The sequence below is a fragment of the Scaptodrosophila lebanonensis genome, unplaced genomic scaffold, assembly GCF_003285725.1.
Source record: "Scaptodrosophila lebanonensis strain 11010-0011.00,11010-0021.00 unplaced genomic scaffold, SlebRS2 tig00000136-arrow-arrow-pilon, whole genome shotgun sequence".
In the NCBI taxonomy this organism is placed as follows: domain Eukaryota; kingdom Metazoa; phylum Arthropoda; class Insecta; order Diptera; family Drosophilidae; genus Scaptodrosophila; species Scaptodrosophila lebanonensis.
The window spans coordinates 1,527,693-1,546,242 of NW_022060586.1; the positions used below are offsets into that span (position 1 = coordinate 1,527,693).

The 18,550-nt window shown below is 37.2% G+C and overlaps 2 protein-coding genes across 4 annotated transcripts; one reads left to right on the plus strand and one right to left on the minus strand.

Moving 5' to 3' along the window:
- The first annotated feature begins 776 nt into the window (after positions 1 to 776).
- On the plus strand, positions 777 to 4,641 carry LOC115629102 (probable isocitrate dehydrogenase [NAD] subunit alpha, mitochondrial). Of its 2 annotated transcripts, none has more exons than XM_030525423.1 (5): positions 777 to 884; positions 1,735 to 1,902; positions 3,255 to 3,649; positions 3,716 to 3,851; positions 3,921 to 4,641. In XM_030525423.1, exons 1-5 carry the CDS (start codon positions 858 to 860, stop codon positions 4,257 to 4,259), a joined length of 1,065 nt encoding a protein of 354 aa, XP_030381283.1. In that variant the 5' UTR covers positions 777 to 857; the 3' UTR covers positions 4,260 to 4,641. The 2 variants fall into 2 exon arrangements, with proteins under 2 accessions (XP_030381283.1, XP_030381282.1); XM_030525422.1 differs by having other exon boundaries at positions 828 to 965.
- A 1,673-nt stretch (positions 4,642 to 6,314) lies between these two features.
- On the minus strand, positions 6,315 to 7,998 carry LOC115629145 (N-glycosylase/DNA lyase). 2 transcript variants are annotated; one of them, XM_030525500.1, is made up of 6 exons: positions 7,913 to 7,998; positions 7,719 to 7,830; positions 7,355 to 7,666; positions 6,811 to 7,297; positions 6,648 to 6,753; positions 6,315 to 6,564 (listed from the first exon to the last, which is right to left on the minus strand). In XM_030525500.1, exons 2-6 carry the CDS (start codon positions 7,811 to 7,813, stop codon positions 6,485 to 6,487), a joined length of 1,080 nt encoding a protein of 359 aa, XP_030381360.1. In that variant the 5' UTR covers positions 7,814 to 7,830; positions 7,913 to 7,998; the 3' UTR covers positions 6,315 to 6,484. The 2 variants fall into 2 exon arrangements, with proteins under 2 accessions (XP_030381360.1, XP_030381361.1); XM_030525501.1 differs by lacking the exon at positions 6,315 to 6,564 and having other exon boundaries at positions 6,648 to 6,726; positions 6,795 to 7,297.
- Positions 7,999 to 18,550: the final 10,552 nt, after the last annotated feature.

The window sequence follows — 18,550 nt, forward strand, 5'->3', positions numbered from 1 at the left end:
TTTAGTTAATTAATTAAATTAATTAATTAATTTAATTTCTTTTTTGTGGGGTGGTACAGGGTATTTAAGAGTTGAGCCTGCTCGACTTTAGCATTCCTTTCTTGTTTTATTTTATGTACAGAGAGACGGAAATGGCTAGATCGAATGTAATGTATATATTTTGTGGGGTCTGCCACCTTAACATTAGTATACGCTCTGGGTACAGGGTATGATGAAGGAAGGTACATATGTACATTTATTTGACTTTTGTTGGCAATGGTGGGCACGTAGTGGTGTTCTTTCGGCTCCTAGTACTCTTGCCGTTATGTTTTGGTAATTGGCGCCAGCCATACTCACAGGCAGATTAATGCAAAAATAAAATACACTTGGTGTGGGTGTCCTTGCTTGATTTCCAGTAGGATTTACTTATAACTATACCGGTGATTTTTGTTGATGTAGTACTTCCGATTATAAATGTGATGCCCACCGCTGGTTTTTATCAAGCTTTTAGGACTTAACATTTTTTAAATCCAATAAAAATGACAAGCTAGACAATTTCGCTTGTTTTTAATTGTACGCATGCATATTTAATCATATTGAAATTATCATTTTCGAGTATATGTATATTTCTTTGTAAAGGGTTTTAACCAAAAATAAATTTTTTTACAATCAACAAATATCAAAATCTTGACATGCTTTTTATGGTGGCCGATGTAAATAAATATCGAGTATTCATAGTACTCGAAACATCGAAAAATCGATGTTTCTTTTGCACCTTAATCTAAATTTGGCAGTTTTCTCTAAGGTGGCTAAGAATAGGGAGACGTGCGGGCGAGATTTCTTTAAATTTTAAAGTGAAAATACGTAAACGCTAAGAAATGGCTGCTAGATTCATAAATAAAATTGTAAGAAAAACTGGCGTAATTGGACAGATGTTATGTATACTACATAAGTATTTGTACCGGAACAATATAAGTCCTGCCCTCGTGCGTTTAAACATACTAAATAATAATAGTCAAAATCATTGTTTTTTGTTTAAATTACACCACAAAAACACACTATTTCAACAACGTGTACATCATACATCATACATGAGTATGTATGTAATTCAAAAACTTCCACACTCGAATATGGACAAATTTGTATATTATGAAAAAACTCCTTAAAGTAATGCTTGGGCTTCCCTAAAATGACAATAAAATGCAACTCTACATTTACCAATCATCAACAAAATGCATATGCTAATGTGATGTTTTCAGAGCAATCAATCAAAGAAATGTATTTTACATAACACACAAGGTACTGCGCTCACTGTTCTGTGGCCTAATCATGCTTCTGTCGCTGGTGCTATAACGCGTCACAAAATTAGAAATGTGCTTACATATTCAATTTTAATTCATTTTTAATGTTGCATAAAAGTCTCAAACACCGCAGAGGCACACTAACCTCAACATTTTACTGTCAGCCTGATTGGCGGGGATAGCAGTGCAAACTTTTAATGCATACATATGCAGCATAATTACTATGTATGTATTAACGTTTATGTATGTATGTATGTATATTTGCTGACGGCCGGTGAGATGCTGTTCTGCTGTCAGTTGCTCTATTCTTATGTAATCAGTATATTTACATACGTTATGTATAAAACGATGTGAGAGTATATGTTTCTAACTATCGCTGTCGACCCATCGCTAAATCTGTTTCACATTAGATTTACTAACCAAATTCTTCGTTTTTATATTTTATTTATTAAAGGTCAACACAACCCCTGCTGCTCATCGCGCTTATTCGTCTGGTGTCAGAAAAGTAACACTGATACCTGGTGATGGCATTGGTCCCGAAATCTCTGCAGCCGTGCAAAAGATTTTCACTGCCGCCAATGTGCCCATTGAATGGGAAACGGTTGATGTTACTCCTGTCCGTGTGAGTATGATAGTGACACTTGTCGAGTAAGTAGCACGAGCACAGCCTCTTCACTACATATGTATGTATGTATGTATATATGAACTGTCGTCCGTACATATAGGTACAACCTGGCAACCCTGATATACAACTCGTATTTGAATTGATATTAGCTGCATCAGAGAAGTTGCGCAATATGCCAATCGAAATATATTAAAATACAACTCAGAATTGTATATTTATATTTGTGTTTTGATTGGTTAACCATAACGGAGGCGTTAGCGGCTTACAAGTCTGTTTATTACAAGTTCTAGGAGGCGAGGCACACATGTCATACATTTGTATATAGGTACATTCTTACAAACGTACATATGTATATGATCACAACGAGACAAATCGATAAAAACATATTCGTTCATATGAGCACCGATAACTTTTGAATCATAACAGCTAGAGGTACCAAACATGTCTATCCACAGGCAGAACAAGTTTATTTCAAGTTTATGGCATCATTATTTTATACTTCTCCCATTAGACCGATCGGAGGAGAAATGACTCTTAGCAATATAACTTTTTGTTTATTCTTTTAAGAAACTTGTGTATTTTTAAGATAAATTATAATGCGCCACGATCTTCTTAGGTCTCATCAAAATCGGGGCAGTTATTATATATCGTGGCGGCTGCCATAGGAACGATCGGTGTAGAAACCATCTTTGTAATACCCCTTTTAGTTTATAACAATATCTTATGTAAACTTATGAGATCATGCGAAAATAATCTGAAGTATTAACCAAATCGGTGCACTATATCTTATACATATCTGCGATGATTGGCACAACAAAGTTTCAATTAATCAAAAGTCGGTTTACGGGATTTTCGCGCTTGACTCGTTAAACATACAAAGCCTATGTGTACAATGATAACAAAAAACATCGTTTTCCTATCTATCCTACCTAATATGAAAACTTTGTAAGTACTTTTTTGTATCGGACGAATATAATCGGTTACTCCTTTTCCTTTGAGACTATCTATCCAACGAACAATAGATTGCTTAGCTAAGGATATATAATTCTTATAATTATTAAGTACACATGTACATTTATATTATGTAAATGTGCTTTTGTACACTTGAGAAGCATGAATCGGTATATTTTTATGTGGGAAGAGTAAGGGGCTTTTTGTTTATTATAGGAGACGCCCCCCCCCCCCCCCCCCCCCCCCAAAGATTGCACATACAATTGGGAGGAAAATTTAGTTCATATTTGACCAACAAAATTCATATTTATAAATAATTGGAATCCATTCTAAAGATAGCTCGAGAAACAGACATAATCATTATCACTTACATCTTTATTCTAATTTTCATTATGCAGGGCCCCGACGGGAAATTTGGCATACCACAGGCAGCCATAGATTCAGTTAACACCAATAAGATTGGCCTGAAGGGCCCATTGATGACGCCTGTTGGTAAGGGACATCGATCATTGAATCTTGCCTTGCGCAAGGAGTTCAATTTGTATGCCAATGTGCGCCCTTGTCGCAGTCTAGAGGGATATAAAACACTGTATGATGACGTGGACGTAGTCACAATTCGTGAAAACACCGAGGGCGAGTACTCTGGCATTGAGCACGAGATTGTTGACGGTGTGGTTCAAAGTATCAAGCTTATTACGGAGGAGGCGTCTATGCGAGTCGCTGAGTATGCCTTCCAGTATGCTAAAAATAACAATCGCAAAAAGGTGACCGTGGTGCACAAGGCGAACATTATGTAATTTAGGAATGTTATATGTGTAGCCTTTTGGATAATGATTATATCGTTTCTCTGATTATAAAGGCGTATGTCGGACGGTCTTTTCCTGCGATGCGCGCGTGACACAGCGCAGAAATATCCGGAGATACAGTTTGAAGAGCGCTACTTGGATACCGTATGCCTAAACATGGTCCAAAATCCAGGAAAATACGATGTTCTTGTATGTGAAACTGTTGACTTGTTCATTAGTTATTTCAGCTCATATTTTAAGGGTTTCTCTGTGTAACAGGTGATGCCCAATCTGTATGGTGATATTTTATCAGACATGTGTGCTGGACTGGTCGGTGGTCTGGGCCTAACGCCATCAGGCAACATGGGGCTTAACGGCGCACTTTTTGAGTCTGTGCACGGCACTGCACCAGATATCGCTGGCAAGGATCTAGCCAACCCGACTGCACTACTGCTTTCTGCAGTGATGATGTTGCGCCATATGGAGCTTAATGAACATGCCAATAACATTGAACGTGCTGCGTTCGAAACCATTAAAGAGGGTAAATACCTCACAGGTGACTTGGGTGGCCGCGCAAAATGCTCAGAGTTTACGAATGAGATCTGCGCAAAGTTGTAAATGCTTTATTTTTGCAAGACTAAGAACAGCTAAATCGATTGCAAAACCCAGTCACAACAACAAAATTTGTGTTCGATAGTGGCCTCTAAAATGGTAACAACAACATCGTCAACTCATTCTGACTAAGAGAAACTCAATCCCAAAAATAAGAGAACCAAATAACAACAGCAATAGCAGAAACACAACACTCCTAAAATAGACGCAGATTTTCAGCTATTTTTTTGTTTTGTTTACTGTGCGAGCACTTTTCTGTTTATGATTCATAACTCCAAAACAAGCACCCAAAGTATTTATGTTGATGTGCTTTATTATTTGTAAAAAATAGTTTGGCATATGCCTTATTTTTGACATTGAATAATTATTTCTATGATATAAAAAGTAATTATAATAATTTATATTTTTTGTTCAGTATTTTTTTTTGGTATTGTTTAACAAACACCCAATTCGAGTAGTATTCAATATACAACTACTATGGCAATGTATACAATTTTTCAAAAACGCTTTGTAAAAAGTACAAACATATGAATCAGAAATACACTTTTTAGCCATACAATTCGAATGTAAACTGCTACAATAATGTTAATCAATTAATATTGCTAATTAAGCGAAATGTCATACAATTGTTGAAAATTAAATAAATGAAACCGGAACACATATGTACATAAATACCGAGTCTTAACTATTCTAACTAGTTTCCTGGCATTGATAAAGGTTAGGGGGGCTTATGTGTTTAATATATTATTTATAATCCGAGCAGCACATATAAACCATTTCTTCATTCATAGACTCTACCACGATCCACAAATGATGAACTATTGGCAGACAACAACATTCTCAACATGTATATTATCTGACCTGTGCGGTCTCAACCTATTTGTGACCGAGAGAGGAGTATTTAGAACAAATATGTATATGGACACGACAACTTGAATTCGTCTTCTGCTGATCATTTAAGAATATATATATTTGTAGTGTATTCTTCTGGACCACTTATACATACATACATAAGCGTATTCTTATACACTTACCTGCATTGTATTCGTATATACTATGATAAGCATCAGAACTCATTTTTTTTAACCGATACTAACAGCTGCTGTTTCCTTCTGTTTGGCCGAGTCGCTGAGCTAAGATTTGCAAACGGATTTTCATGGTTACTCCAGATCTGACCAAGACCTATGCAGGTCAAGTTTGTATTTTTTATTCTGACACACCCTCCAGTCCCCTGCAATTCGTTTTTTCCCAAATTTTTTGGAATTTTGTACTCAGGTTTGGCAAATGCCTCCAGATAGTGTTTCTGGTGATCAAAGAGGATATGGTAGCTTATCTACCTAACTTCATGATGGAAACACTAGATCAGTTTAGACTAGATTTAGACGGCGTTCAAGTAAGCGAAACTCGTGGCACACCGCTGTTGTAGTCCGTTGTGGACGTATTTTTGCTGACTAGACAATAGGGTTTATTTCGTCCACTCTAAACATTATATTTAGAATCCCTGACATTGGTGTTTGAAGTTTGTTTTAATTTCAAGAAAATTAACAGGATATATGGATGGCGAACACGCCAAGTTACATACACTAGAAGGATATCGCAATTCGAGGAGTCAATACGGATCGATTAAAATTTTTCGTGGGACAAGCTGTTTAAACGTTTAATCATAGACCATTTAATAGATTTTTAAGATAGTTCCACTAATCAGGAAAGTTTTGCTTTTAAAAGTCGATGTGAGATTCAGCTTCACTTACGATTGTTCAAGGTCTTCTGTAATTAACGTGAACATTATAGACAAAAAGCCAGGGTATGACGTGAAATTCCTAAAAATGAAGGTTGGGTATATTTACATGAAACCAATGATGCGAACCTGGAAGAGAGTGTGAATATAACTATGGTAGGTACTCTCCCACTGAGATTCCGGATGACCAAAAACAGCATGTTGTTATTTGTTATGGGGTTTCTCTTAGAGGCAATCCTAAATCTTTCCGTTTCTTTAATTTTTCAAAGTTGGATCCATTGAAACACAAAAACATTGAAGGCACAAGGAAACAAAAATGTATATATGTATATATAAACGTATATATATAATCTGAAAATGCATTTGAATACTTTTGACTGGTACGCTAATCAACACGGTCTTTATAATGAATAACAAATTTGATATTGTATATTAGGATAGTAGGCACCATGTCCAGAGGCGTTCACTACTATTTGGACTCAAACATCAAATGTTATGCAGTTTTGGGTTGAGTTTTTCGAATTTTAGTCTTTGAAGGCTTTAGGGCGTGGTTTGTGCTTGGTGGTGATAAATCTGTGTATTTTATATAATAAAGAAAGGTAATAAACTCTAAAAACGTAAATTGAAATTAAAAATATTCACTAATGAAAACATACCTAAGGTATGGCTCTTTTCTAAATTTCCTGGTGTTTTACGCTTGCACACTGAATTTACTTTCGCATCCGTTACCTGGAACTGCAACAAGTCAGCACAGAAGAGCACCTATGGATAAACAAAATGATCGTGACTATTTTAGCACTCACCACATAATCAACAAACCGATTGTGCCCAGCCAGCATATTTTCCATATAATTGCCGAAAATATTCCGCAACCTCTGTGTAGATCTTAGTAGTTATGCTCTTGAAGCCTGCCAATTGAGGCAAGTAGTGTTGCTGTGCTATCTTATAGATGTGAGTATCAACAGGTACTGACTCTAAATGATTTAAGGACATCAGACAAATGCAATCGGCGACTTTGTAACCAATTCCAGGAAGTTGCAATAAAGTATCACGTGCCTTAAAATATGGCATTGTTCGCAACTTGTCGATCCAAGCCTCGCCATCATGTGCCTGGATGTACATCAACGTCCGCGATAGGAATTCAGCACGGTAACCGAATTTGGCCGAGCGTAGCTGAGTAGCTAACTTGTCATACGAAACATTTTCGAATGCATTGAGTGTGGGAAATGTGTATTCATCCTGACCGTGAAAATGTCCAAGCTTCATTCCATACTCTTTGCAAAGCCATTGTATCATGGACGAGATTCTACGGTACAAAAAAGAGGTGGGATCACTTACGAAAAAAAAAGCCGGTACTACATACCTTTTTATATTATTGTTTTGACTGCACAAAAAGCTTATGATATTTTCTAACGGCTCTTGATTAAGTACACGCACCGGTTTACTGACGAATTTAGAAAAGTTTGCATCCAAACTCACCCACTTGCGCTGTTGCTCTGCCAAATTAAAGTCGGCGCGCAGATAAGTATACAATAGTGTATGGTAATCGCATACTGTTGTTGGATACGCATAAGCTTCATAAGTTATGTGTTCAGATGACGGTTCTAGCACCCAGTAGGTGTTTAGAGCAACTCCGCAGTATTTGGGTTGGGGAGCATCGCACAATTTCCGCCAGCTGCAAATATTAGTTTTAATTAATAACGTTTGACTATGTCTTTTATACGTACCGAAAGCTTTGACCACCAAGCAACGTACGTTCCAAGTCGCATACTGTGGAAGCCAATTTAAGTACCCCGGTACTTTGCAATTTAGCGGTGTTCATTTCTATTCAAGCTAGAACTGTTGATAAATATGGAAATAATTAAATATCGATGTATATTTCACTCCAGCAAGTTATTTTTATAAAATATTTTTTACACACCACCGATATTCTTCCCCAATCATTTGAAAGGACTGATCCGAAACTCCAGAATCGCTGTCGCTCGCCTGTTGACATCAAAACAAACTGCAGGAAGAAAAAGAAATTATTCAGTGCCTATCGATTCCTCTTACATTTATTTTCGATGACCTTTGCCAAAATATTTGACCGCCATTAGGCTATCGGCAAATTGCTTTAAAAATTACTTGGTAGCATTATTAATTCGTATTTTCATGGTAACACTTCCAAATCAGGGCTGCCAATTCTTCCTGAAGCCAAAAGAGAGGACTTCATGTAGTGGCTCCCAGATCAGTCAAATTATTAAGTAAAACATTTGTAGCAAGACTGGTATGTTAGCGCGCATTTAAATTCTGTCAATTATGTGTCATATGGTTTTGCTAAATTGGCGGGAAATATTTTCTAACATTAAGTGCGTGTGCTGTACAAATTAAAAGCTAAATAAAAAGTGTTTTAATTGATAACGTTAGTCCAAGTATTACAAATTACAGTTTGATAACAATTTTGTCATTGCTGTGTGTTTTTGTTCAATTGTGTTGCGTTTTCCTTGTGTGTAATTAACCCTAACAAGTGTGTGTTTCATAAAGAACTTGTGCATGACACATCGTTGCAAAACGTTTTAAATGGAAAGCCTAGTTTAGAAAAAACCGCGTTTATTACAGCAAAACTTGTATAAGAGCATGCAGAACTTGATGATACTGGATGCAGCTACAAAGGCTCAGAAGATACAATTAAGCAGTATGTATTGCAGTAAATTAACGTTTAAATCTTAGATTAATGTAATACTATGTTGACATCGGGAAAAGTCAAACCCTTCGCCAAATATATCAAAACGCACGTGCCACGTTGTAATCGAATTCTAGAGAGATTCAAAAAAATGGCTTGCTTCTAACATGGTTGTTGTAATTAATGGTCATTTTGATGCTGGGAATAAGGCTGGCCGCCCAAAAATGTATTCTCTCCCCTTCCTCCGCTACAGAATTTCGTTAATACTGACCACATATCCAAAGCTACATAAACCAAACTTGGTACAATTATATACTTTTGTTTCAAATTTTATCCAACTCGGGCAATTCTAAGAAAAGTTATTAGCAAGATTATTTCACTCCGGTACTACTCCCACAAGCTGCGGCATGAACTTCGGTCTTCTACTTTTTGCTTCTGCTATGGGCGTATATACTTGTAACTCAGAGCCGGAAGTTTGTCTGGGTACAGGGTATTTCACTGTAGGGCTTACTCGACTGTAGCATTCTCTCTTGTTTTCTTAAAAGGAGTTTTCTTCACTAAGGAGTATTCCTTTTACGAAGCTCATTCTTCTTAAGACGCTGTTTAAATAGAACTAAAACCTGGACACAGGCTTAATTTGTTAAAAATGAGTTTTGTTGCTTAGTCTTCTTAAGAAATGCAAGGCAAAGCAAACTATTATTTGAATAAATAATAATTCTTAGGATTTGCATGTTCAACGCAGCGTGTCCAAATGTTTGTAGAGTTTACACATTTTTTCATCTGTTAGTCCAATTAGTCTTGCGTCAGAACATACATACATTTTATTTTATGTTTGTATTATTTTTAAATCATTGACGTTAAATTTGTGTTTTAAATAGCATATTTTTCGAAATTTGCGAAATAAAATTCGAGCTAAAGAACATTTTTTAAATTCATCCATAGATGCCGAATATGAAAAAAGTCACGAATTTGCTCTGCTGTTTCAAAACAAATACGGGTAAGATAATTGAAAGTTCAATTTATTTAAATGAAATATTAAAACAAAAATACTATTCTCAGGACCACACTCATAAAATCATATACACTTTGGAACTCTTCGACAAGGGAGAAATCGACATACTTTTAACACGCACTATTTCCCTTAACGATAGATTTTCAAAACAGGACTTGCTTGACAGTGTTACAAATTTGTCTGGAATGTCTTGTGTCTATGTGAGTGTATGAATAATGTCTATGCGCGTCTATTCGTGTCTGTGTGAGCATGTTTGCAGTCAACCAAACAGCAACATAAACAAAAGCAGCGCTTGAGCAGCAAATATATTTATGGCTATAACTTCTTGTTAAATCGGTCTATCATAATGAAACTTGGCATACGGATAATCACTAACTGGAGGTACTTGCCAAATTTGAGTTCGAAATTCCAAGAATTACGAGAGTTGCGATTTGCGTGGGAGAGGGAGGAGGGAGGGAAATTCCAAAATACACATTTTCTGCGTATTGACATAAGGCATGTGGGACTAAAATTCGGGTCCCTAGGTCTTATAGTCTCCGACATATAGCCGATTATACTAATGGAAAATCTAGAAAATCCCCCATAGGGGGGAAGTGGGGGAAAAATCATAAAAATAAAACAAACTCGTACAGCGTCAGTGTTGCCATTTTAGCCTTTTTCCGGATAGATCTATCCTTTTAAAAATTGCTTCAGCCTGAAAAAATATCAAACAGCCGGAAATCTATCCTTTTTTGGGCTGACTTAGCATTATTCATTTTTTTTAAAGCTGGAATTTGTGCAATTTATATTTAATTCACTAACTTAAATCCAAAACTATTACGCCCGATGTCGAATGAGACATTTTTGCAGACGATTTTGAAATGCACATAAAACTTAGAAATTAAAAAAAATAAGTTTTCGGTCGAAGAATGTATTACGAACAATCAAAGAGCCTTTTTTTTTAATTTTAGAGTTGTTTAAAATCAACAACGACGATATAGAAAAAATCTTATTACAGTATAATAACATAAAAGGGCGAAATGTTGACAGCAACGTTAAATATGGGGCGGAAGTAAAATCATATATGGACTCAGCAGGCAATTATAGTTTTTTAAAACCTTAGTCAAATGCGGAAGTTAAGCAGCCAAATGTGGACGTTGAATGCCTATCAGGTAACATTTAGATATTACAACATATAAGTAGATATGTATTTAATTAATTTTAACCATTTACTAGATTTGGGTTACATCGGTATGGTGCATGCTACAATATGTACAGCTGTTGACAACTAATTAACAACGATGGTGCCGGTTCAGGATTTCATAATTTTCCTACATTTTTTGAAGTGCTCCATAAAATGTACACATAATCTATATTTGAGACCTATGAACTTAAAAACAAACCACAGTTGAGTTCAAATTTCTAACTTAAATATTTTTTATGAGGGCAGGAGCCCATACCTCGGGTTTGACCGGGACAACTAATTAACAACGTTTGCTTGATTAGTACAAAAAAAGTATGAAAACTTAAGGAAAAATTCAATAAAATTATAGTTTTAGATTTTACACCATGGGATAACTTTTCTGCTTTAATACAGCTGAACATTGGCGTTGCTTGGACATTATAAAGCGCCGGCATCTTTCCACAGGTATTCCATACCATGCATCCTTAATTTTTTTGAATAACATGTTCAAATTTGATACATTCTGTTGGGCGACCACTTTTTTAACGTCGTTCTATAAATGTTTAATGCGATTTAGATCAGGACTGCACAATGGCCATTCAAGAATTCTAAAAAAACTTGTGTCCAAATATTGTTTTGTTGGACGAGGCGCATGTTATGTTATAATGACTCTATCTTGCTTATAGGCCCAAGCAGCCGTAATTTTTTTATTTGCCTATGCTATCAAGACATCCCTCAATATATCGACTTACTTCTCCCAAGACACAATTCTCTCGAGAGAAACAATCTGAAATATTTATTTTCCCTCGACCATACTTGACGACAGTTGACACACATTTTGGATTAAGTTTTACTACTTTTTGGCTTCGCATATATTTTCTATATCAAGACCAAGTCAGTTAATTATTTCAGTCCGGACTAAATATTTCCATTTGTTAACCATTCAATCAACATGGGTTCCAGCGTCGTCGTCTTTGCGATATTGTCACTATCTGCGTGATGTGTAAGTTTCACCGATGGACCCTAGCCTCAAGCAACCGACCAGCGACCGCATTTTAAGATATTGTTGCATCATTTTGATACCAAAATTCAAGCTGGATGTCTACAGATCCCCTACGTGGATCTAAATTACCCATACGAACAACTTTGCTATCTTTGTGCTCCGATGTTTTGCGTGGAATATTTTCTGTTGTGTTCTAATTTTGCAAATGTTCAAGATCATTGAAAACCGTCCTTTTTATGCAACTTACCTCTGTTGATATTGCCTGATAAGACATGCCAGTGTCCTGAAGCTCAACAAGTGGTCTTACAGTATATACAGTATTGTTTTTATTTATTAAAGGTTGCCGCCAATTTAAGCCTTCTTTTCGGTATTTTTAGGTACAAGCACTGTGTAGTTATAGTCTTTTCTATAACTAATAATAGGCAAAAATTAATATTCAACTGTGCGAAATTGTTCGAATTAAAAATGCTATTTATTTATAAACGTTTGGGGGCGATTAAAATAGTACAAGTTCAGTATTACAGTATTAAGCGACAAAAAACAAACTTATGTAAATGTTAATTGCCGAAATGCAATTCAATTTATTAAACAATTGCCGAAGTGCAATGTTAATGTAAAAATTGGTCTAGTAGACGGAAAACTAGGGTTTGCCGTATCGACACAAGTGAACAACGAACGATGCGATTTAACAGTTGGTTAACAAGTAGAAAGATTCGGCCGCTGCAGCCTTAGGCAATGGCTAAGGCCGTTAAATGACTCAACTTGCTGCATAGAGCAAGATTACAAATTGAGTGATTTTGTGATCGAATTAAACATTTATGTATTTATGATGAATTATTGCCTTTTGGCTGTGGCGCCTGCAATACCAAACATTCTTCCCCCGTTGAAGATCTTGGGTCTTCAACAGAATCTTGTTTCGGCAGTGGACACAGCTTGCCAACGGCTCTTCTGATTAGTCCAGTGGCAGTCTTCAGTTCAGCAACTCTCACGACGCCATCTGCCATCGTTGATGCAGATGCCGGGCTGGACCCTACGCCACTTGGATCTCTGCTGAAGTAGACTTAAATACTCTTCACACCAGCGCGCCCAGAACACCTGTTGATAGTAGGTGACCTGCTGCCATATATCCAAGCGATTAAAATTAAGCTTGGTTATGTGCGGCTCAATGTAGGACGACAGAGGTGCAGTGCCAATAAAGTGTGCTGGAGTCAGAACATCAAGATCGCCAGGATGTTCTGAAAGCGGGAATAAAGGACTTGAATTAATAATAGCTGAGATATGGCAAACTAATGTGCGCAGCCCATCAAAATCAAGCAGCAAACGCCCAACAGCTCTGAAGAAATGGTGCTTGGCAGTCTTCACCGCCATCTCCCAAAGCCCACCAAAATGCGGAGAACGAGGACGGATGAATCGCCAATCTATGTAGTTAGCCAAACAAAATTCTTGAAGCGCCTAAGAAGGGATTTTGGAAAATTCGAGCTCCAAAGGGGGGAAAACGAGCTCAAAAGTTGGTTTGAAAAATCCGCATTTTTTAGCCGATGGACATAAAACTTAGTTTCTGAAATCAATAAATGAATACAAAGAAAACTGCATACTCGGTTTTTTTAATTTTTTGTAGGAGGTTGAATTATTGGGGTTTTCTTGGGGCACAAAAGCAAACCGCGTCCACAGCCCACAGTCCAAACGGTACAAGCTAGGATGCTGAAATTTGGGCTCAAGTATCCTATCATGGTGTACCATGGTGTAGATACGCACTAAGAAGGGATTTTGGAAAATTCTAGCTCCAAAGGGGGAAAAACGAGCTTAAAAAAATATTAGTTATAGTGGTCATGTTCGTTTAACGAAATAGTTTGGCAAGAACAAAAATGTAACGGACTACTGAACAATTTTTTTTCAAAAACAGAAAATGTTCATTTAAATACCTTAAATGCCTTCCTACTGGTAACTTATAAGGTGAAAACATATGGGTAGGTTATGCACACACAAATAAATACAATTGGAAACATTATAGGGAGCCGGGGAAGACGGGCAAGACCTGCTAGGAGGAGAAGAGAAGATAGAATAGAAGAGAGAAGAGAAAGAGAAGAGAAGAGAAGAGAAGAGAAGAATAGAGAAGAAAGAAGAAAGAGAAGAGAAGAGAAGAGAAGAGAATAGAAGAGAAGAGAAGAAGAGAAGAGAAGAGAAGAGAAGAGAAGAGAAGAGAAGAGAAGAGAAGAGAAGAAGAGAGATAAGAGAAGAGAGAGAAGAGAAGAGAAGAGAAGAAAGAGAAGAGAAGAAGAGAAGAGAAGAGAAGAGAAGAGAAGAGAAGAGAAGAGAACAAGATAAGAGAAGAGAATAGAAGAGAAGAGAAGAGAAATCTCTAATATAAAGAATATAATCTAATATAATATAAGATAATAGAATATAATATAATATAATCTAATATAATATAATATAATATAATATAATATAATATAATATGTATATATAATATAAATTTCACCACTTAGTAACTCATAGCAAAAAGAAGGGTGTATGTGTGTTAAGTGTGTGTGTGTGTTATAAAAATTTATAAAATAAAATAAAATTATAAAATTTATGTAAAAATACCCGTGCGAAGCAGGGGCAGGAATATTATATATGTAGATAAAATATATGAAAATTACCTTTCTAGTTTGATTTGGTTAGCACGAAAGAACGATACAGTCGAGCAAGCCCGACAGTGAAATACCCTGTAAACTTGCGCTTATGGTTTTTCGTTTAAATCTTTGTAACGATACATCAACGGTTTTTTCGTTTTCTTCCATAAGAATAGATAAGCAAGGTCTACCTTTGGGCTTAACTAGCCAGCCCAGGCCCTAGTGCTTACACGAACACGCATATACAAAAGGAAAGTCAATGGAGTCGGCGCTACACTATCTACATAGTAGCCGGCATAATACAAGGGTCTCCACCTCCAAACTACGCAATGGATTATTCGTTGATATATCAAACGCATTCCGGTTTTTGAACTCTGTACATGAAATGTTTTTTAATAAGCAATCAAAACCAAAATTTCCGTATCTTTCATATTAATTAAATAAGTAACTTTTCATGCAACAATTGCTTTTTTTTTAAAAAAGCACGCATCCTTCTGAGTTTACACATCTTTAGGAATGAAATGTGAAGATGATGTGATGTTATAAAATATGGTCAGCCAATTACTTTTATATATACAAGTATGTATATGACTTCTATGATTTCGGAGCATTTCCATTCACTTAGATAACTACCGACTACGAAGTACTCTGTACAAATGTGTGTATAGAATAATTATGCGTTTCTATGCGTGCAGCAACAACAACAGCTTCGGGCACTAAAACAAACTTGCACAGCGTACACTCAAAGGGCATCTTTGTGTCTCTAGCTCTTATAGTCTCTGAGATCCTGGTGTTCATACGGACAGACAGACAGATAGAAATATGGACAGACAGACGGACTGACAGGGCTAGATCGACTCGTCTTGTCACGCTGATCAAGAATACATAGTTTGTGGGGTCTGCCACGCCTTCTTCTGTACATTTCATGTACAGAGTATAAATATTCAATACATACATACATAAGTGGAGACCTATTCTCATGTACAGTTTCAACATATGTAGGTGTTTAAATTCGTGAATGTATGCAGTACAAAGTTGAACGAAAGCAGCAACAACAACCGGCAACAACTGCCGGGATTTTTTTCGGGTGGAGGACGATAAATCGTTTATGCATCTCTCGAGCTGCCGTCACATAGAGGTATGTAGGACTCCCACCCACTAAAACCCACCCTCCTATTGGACCTGTCTCTACTTCGGTAGTGCTTTCGCATTGCTTTGAAGTGGCGACCCTTTTGCGCTATGACCTCTCGTCTTTTCTCTGCGTTCAAAGTACCCTATTGTGTCCTTTTATCCAAGTCTATCTTCTTTAGTCGAAAAAGGTAACCTACAAAGGCAGCGACTAGTCCCCAGTTCTCTTTGCTCTTGATCATTTTTGCAATTATGTTCTCCGGTGTGATGTTTCGAATCTCTTGCGTTAGGCGGCTTCATTGCCCAGCAAATTATTTACAGTGAAATATTGTGTGCTCCTCGTATACACAGCTAGCTTCAGTGCTTTCTCCCATCCTGTGAAGAAAGACGCTAAAGTAACCGTAATAGTCGACTTCTCCATGTTTCCTCCACCTCCGTTTTCTTCGTTTTCCCATATCAATTGTCAACGCTCCAGTGTCTCCATTCCGCATTGGTTATTCGCTTGTTTTGTTGCTCCTCGTTATCTAGCCAATAGGTTGATCGATATCACCCTTGCTATGGAACGGGCTGGTCCTGATACCGTTTAATATGCGCTAATTATGCTTAGCGCGGTGGTGCGTTGATCAGCTTGCAGAGGCTTTAGCCTGCGTTATAATTTTAGAATATCTGCCCATACCTCGCAGCCGTACAGTAGGACGGCATTGTTGATTCCATCAGTAGTTTCCGCCTCGATTGTAAAGGTCTACCAGTGTTTGCCAAAAGGCGGCTTAGGTATTTTGTCTTCTCCGCTGCCCTGCCCAATCTGTCGCCAGTTGTAATACGTGTGAGTCCAGCTATCCTTTACCCGCTGACTTGTGTCAGCTTCCGTTGTGCATACTCGGCGTTGCGCGCCGTATTGACTGCTATGATGTCATTTGCGTATCCTACAAGGAATGTGCCCTCTGCCATTTATATGAGTAGACTTTCATCGTAGCTGATATTCCATAGCTCTGGTCCTAGTATAGATTCTTGTGCAGCCCCTCAGGTTATACCAATACATTTTTTACCTAACTGCTTAATATTCTTCTTAGGTATCCGGTAATACTGAATCTCTGGATCTACATCCAACATATTGGTCCATTTGGCACTGCACGCTAGCCTTGTCTTCCATTTCGAGAACTCCCCTATTCTCATCTAATGCGTCGTTGTTTTTGTTGTTTTTTATTCATCTTTTCGTTTTGGTCCCAACTTCAAGCAGCTATCGCTGTTCAAGTGTATAGTTCCATTTTATACCCCTGTGGTTATCTATGCATGCAGGGATACCACGCTAGGTTTGACACAGATCCTTTCGGGATTCTGTGTTCAGTGCCGGGGCGGGTGCTAGGCTGGAATAAACTCAACTGCTCCTATACTACCAACTTAATGGCGACAAGACATCGAACGTACGTGAAGGCTTCCTAGGTTTTAGTGAGACGGAGGCAACTGCAGCATTAGCCTGAAAGTCATTTCCACTGGATTTCACTCCTATGTACTGACGTAAAAAATACTACCGATGTCAGCTAGTAGTTGTCAATTTCATGCCGTGTTCCAGTATACCATTATCAAAACCTTACTGGTCTCGGTTTAGATGTCGCTGCTCACACAGTTAGTTCGCTCTCAATGGGTGTTCAGTAGCTATCCAGTGGCGTCGCGTGGAGGCCGCGTGATAGCTTGGTTTGACCAGTGACAAGGATCGCGAAACTGGCTATCCCCAGATGGATAGCAATCAGTGCTTCACCTTGTATGATCGCATCCATGGGCAGAGATTAAATATAGTATATAGCTATAAATTCCTTTAAAATCGGTCTATCATAATGAAACTTGGCATACGAACTCATAATCACTAACTGAAGGTATTTGCAAAATTTGAGTTCGAAAGAATTATGTACATGGATAACATAAGTAATTCATGGAAGTTTGAACTCAAATTTGGTGACCTTCATTGTGATAGACCTATTTAACAGGAAGTTATAGCCATAAATATAATTGCTGCCCAAGCGCTGGCCGCAGCTGTTGTTGATGTTGGTGACTGATTGGTTGACTGCAAACATGTTCACACATACACGAATATACGAGCATAAACATACATACACTCACATAGACCCAATTGCTTTGTATATGTGCAATTATACACCCTTTACGTGAGTTTGAATACCAAAAGAGGTAAAATCGATCAATTTTTTTTTTTTTTAATTCTCTTACTTTTTTAATTTCTATAATTATTCTAAACATATGTACAGAGTATTTCAAAGTCGGGACACCCGACTTTAGCTTTTTTACTTGTTTTTTTTTTAATTTCTACCCTTGTTCTAAACATATGTACAGAGAATTTCAAAGTCGGGACCCCGACATTAGCTTTCCTACTTGTTTTTATACTCTGTACATGAAATGTACAGGAGTATATTAAGTTTGCCCGAGCTGCAAAATGTAACAGGCAGAAGGAGGCGTGGCAGACCCCATAAAGTATATATGTATATATTCTTCATCAGCATGACAAGACGAGTCGATCTATGTCTGTCTGTCTGTCCTTGCTTATCTATTCTTATGGAAGAAAACGAAACTGCATCATTAGTTTTTTAATAAATATCTTTAGTTCGGCCAGGTAGCAAAATATTGGATCGTATGTAGACTTTCGGCGCCCAACATGTTATTATGTGCATATGCATAGGGTTATATCCCCCATCGGAGCTATGACGTTTTGAACCGGCATAGCTCCGCGCGGAGAATTGCCGTTATCAGTTCGGTGGAGATACATACATACATATGTATGTCGCTATGCCAATTTTTGTGGTCCACGGCCAGCTTTTGCAAAAAAATGAGCTTTATTGCAATATCAAAGTAGGGTGGTAAACAACATTTACAGCACTTTATATTCATATATTTATATTTTACAACACTTTTCTTAGCTGTCAAACTATATTTATGTCGACAATGAAAGGCGGTGCTCATTATCATT

Bases quoted from the DNA above. Each gene is read 5' to 3' on its own strand.
- LOC115629102 (XM_030525422.1), top strand. From the start codon at position 858: ATGGCTGCTAGATTCATAAATAAAATTGTAAGAAAAACTGGCGTAATT. The intron at 1,903-3,254 runs GTGAGTATGATA...TTCATTATGCAG, and splicing joins TTGATGTTACTCCTGTCCGT to GGCCCCGACGGGAAATTTGG. The intron at 3,650-3,715 runs GTAATTTAGGAA...CTGATTATAAAG, and splicing joins GTGCACAAGGCGAACATTAT to GCGTATGTCGGACGGTCTTT.
- LOC115629145 (XM_030525500.1), bottom strand. From the start codon at position 7,813: ATGAACACCGCTAAATTGCAAAGTACCGGGGTACTTAAATTGGCTTCC. The intron at 7,667-7,718 runs GTACGTATAAAA...TAATATTTGCAG, and splicing joins CTTGGTGGTCAAAGCTTTCG to CTGGCGGAAATTGTGCGATG. The intron at 6,565-6,647 runs GTATGTTTTCAT...TAAAATACACAG, and splicing joins AGAAAAGAGCCATACCTTAG to ATTTATCACCACCAAGCACA.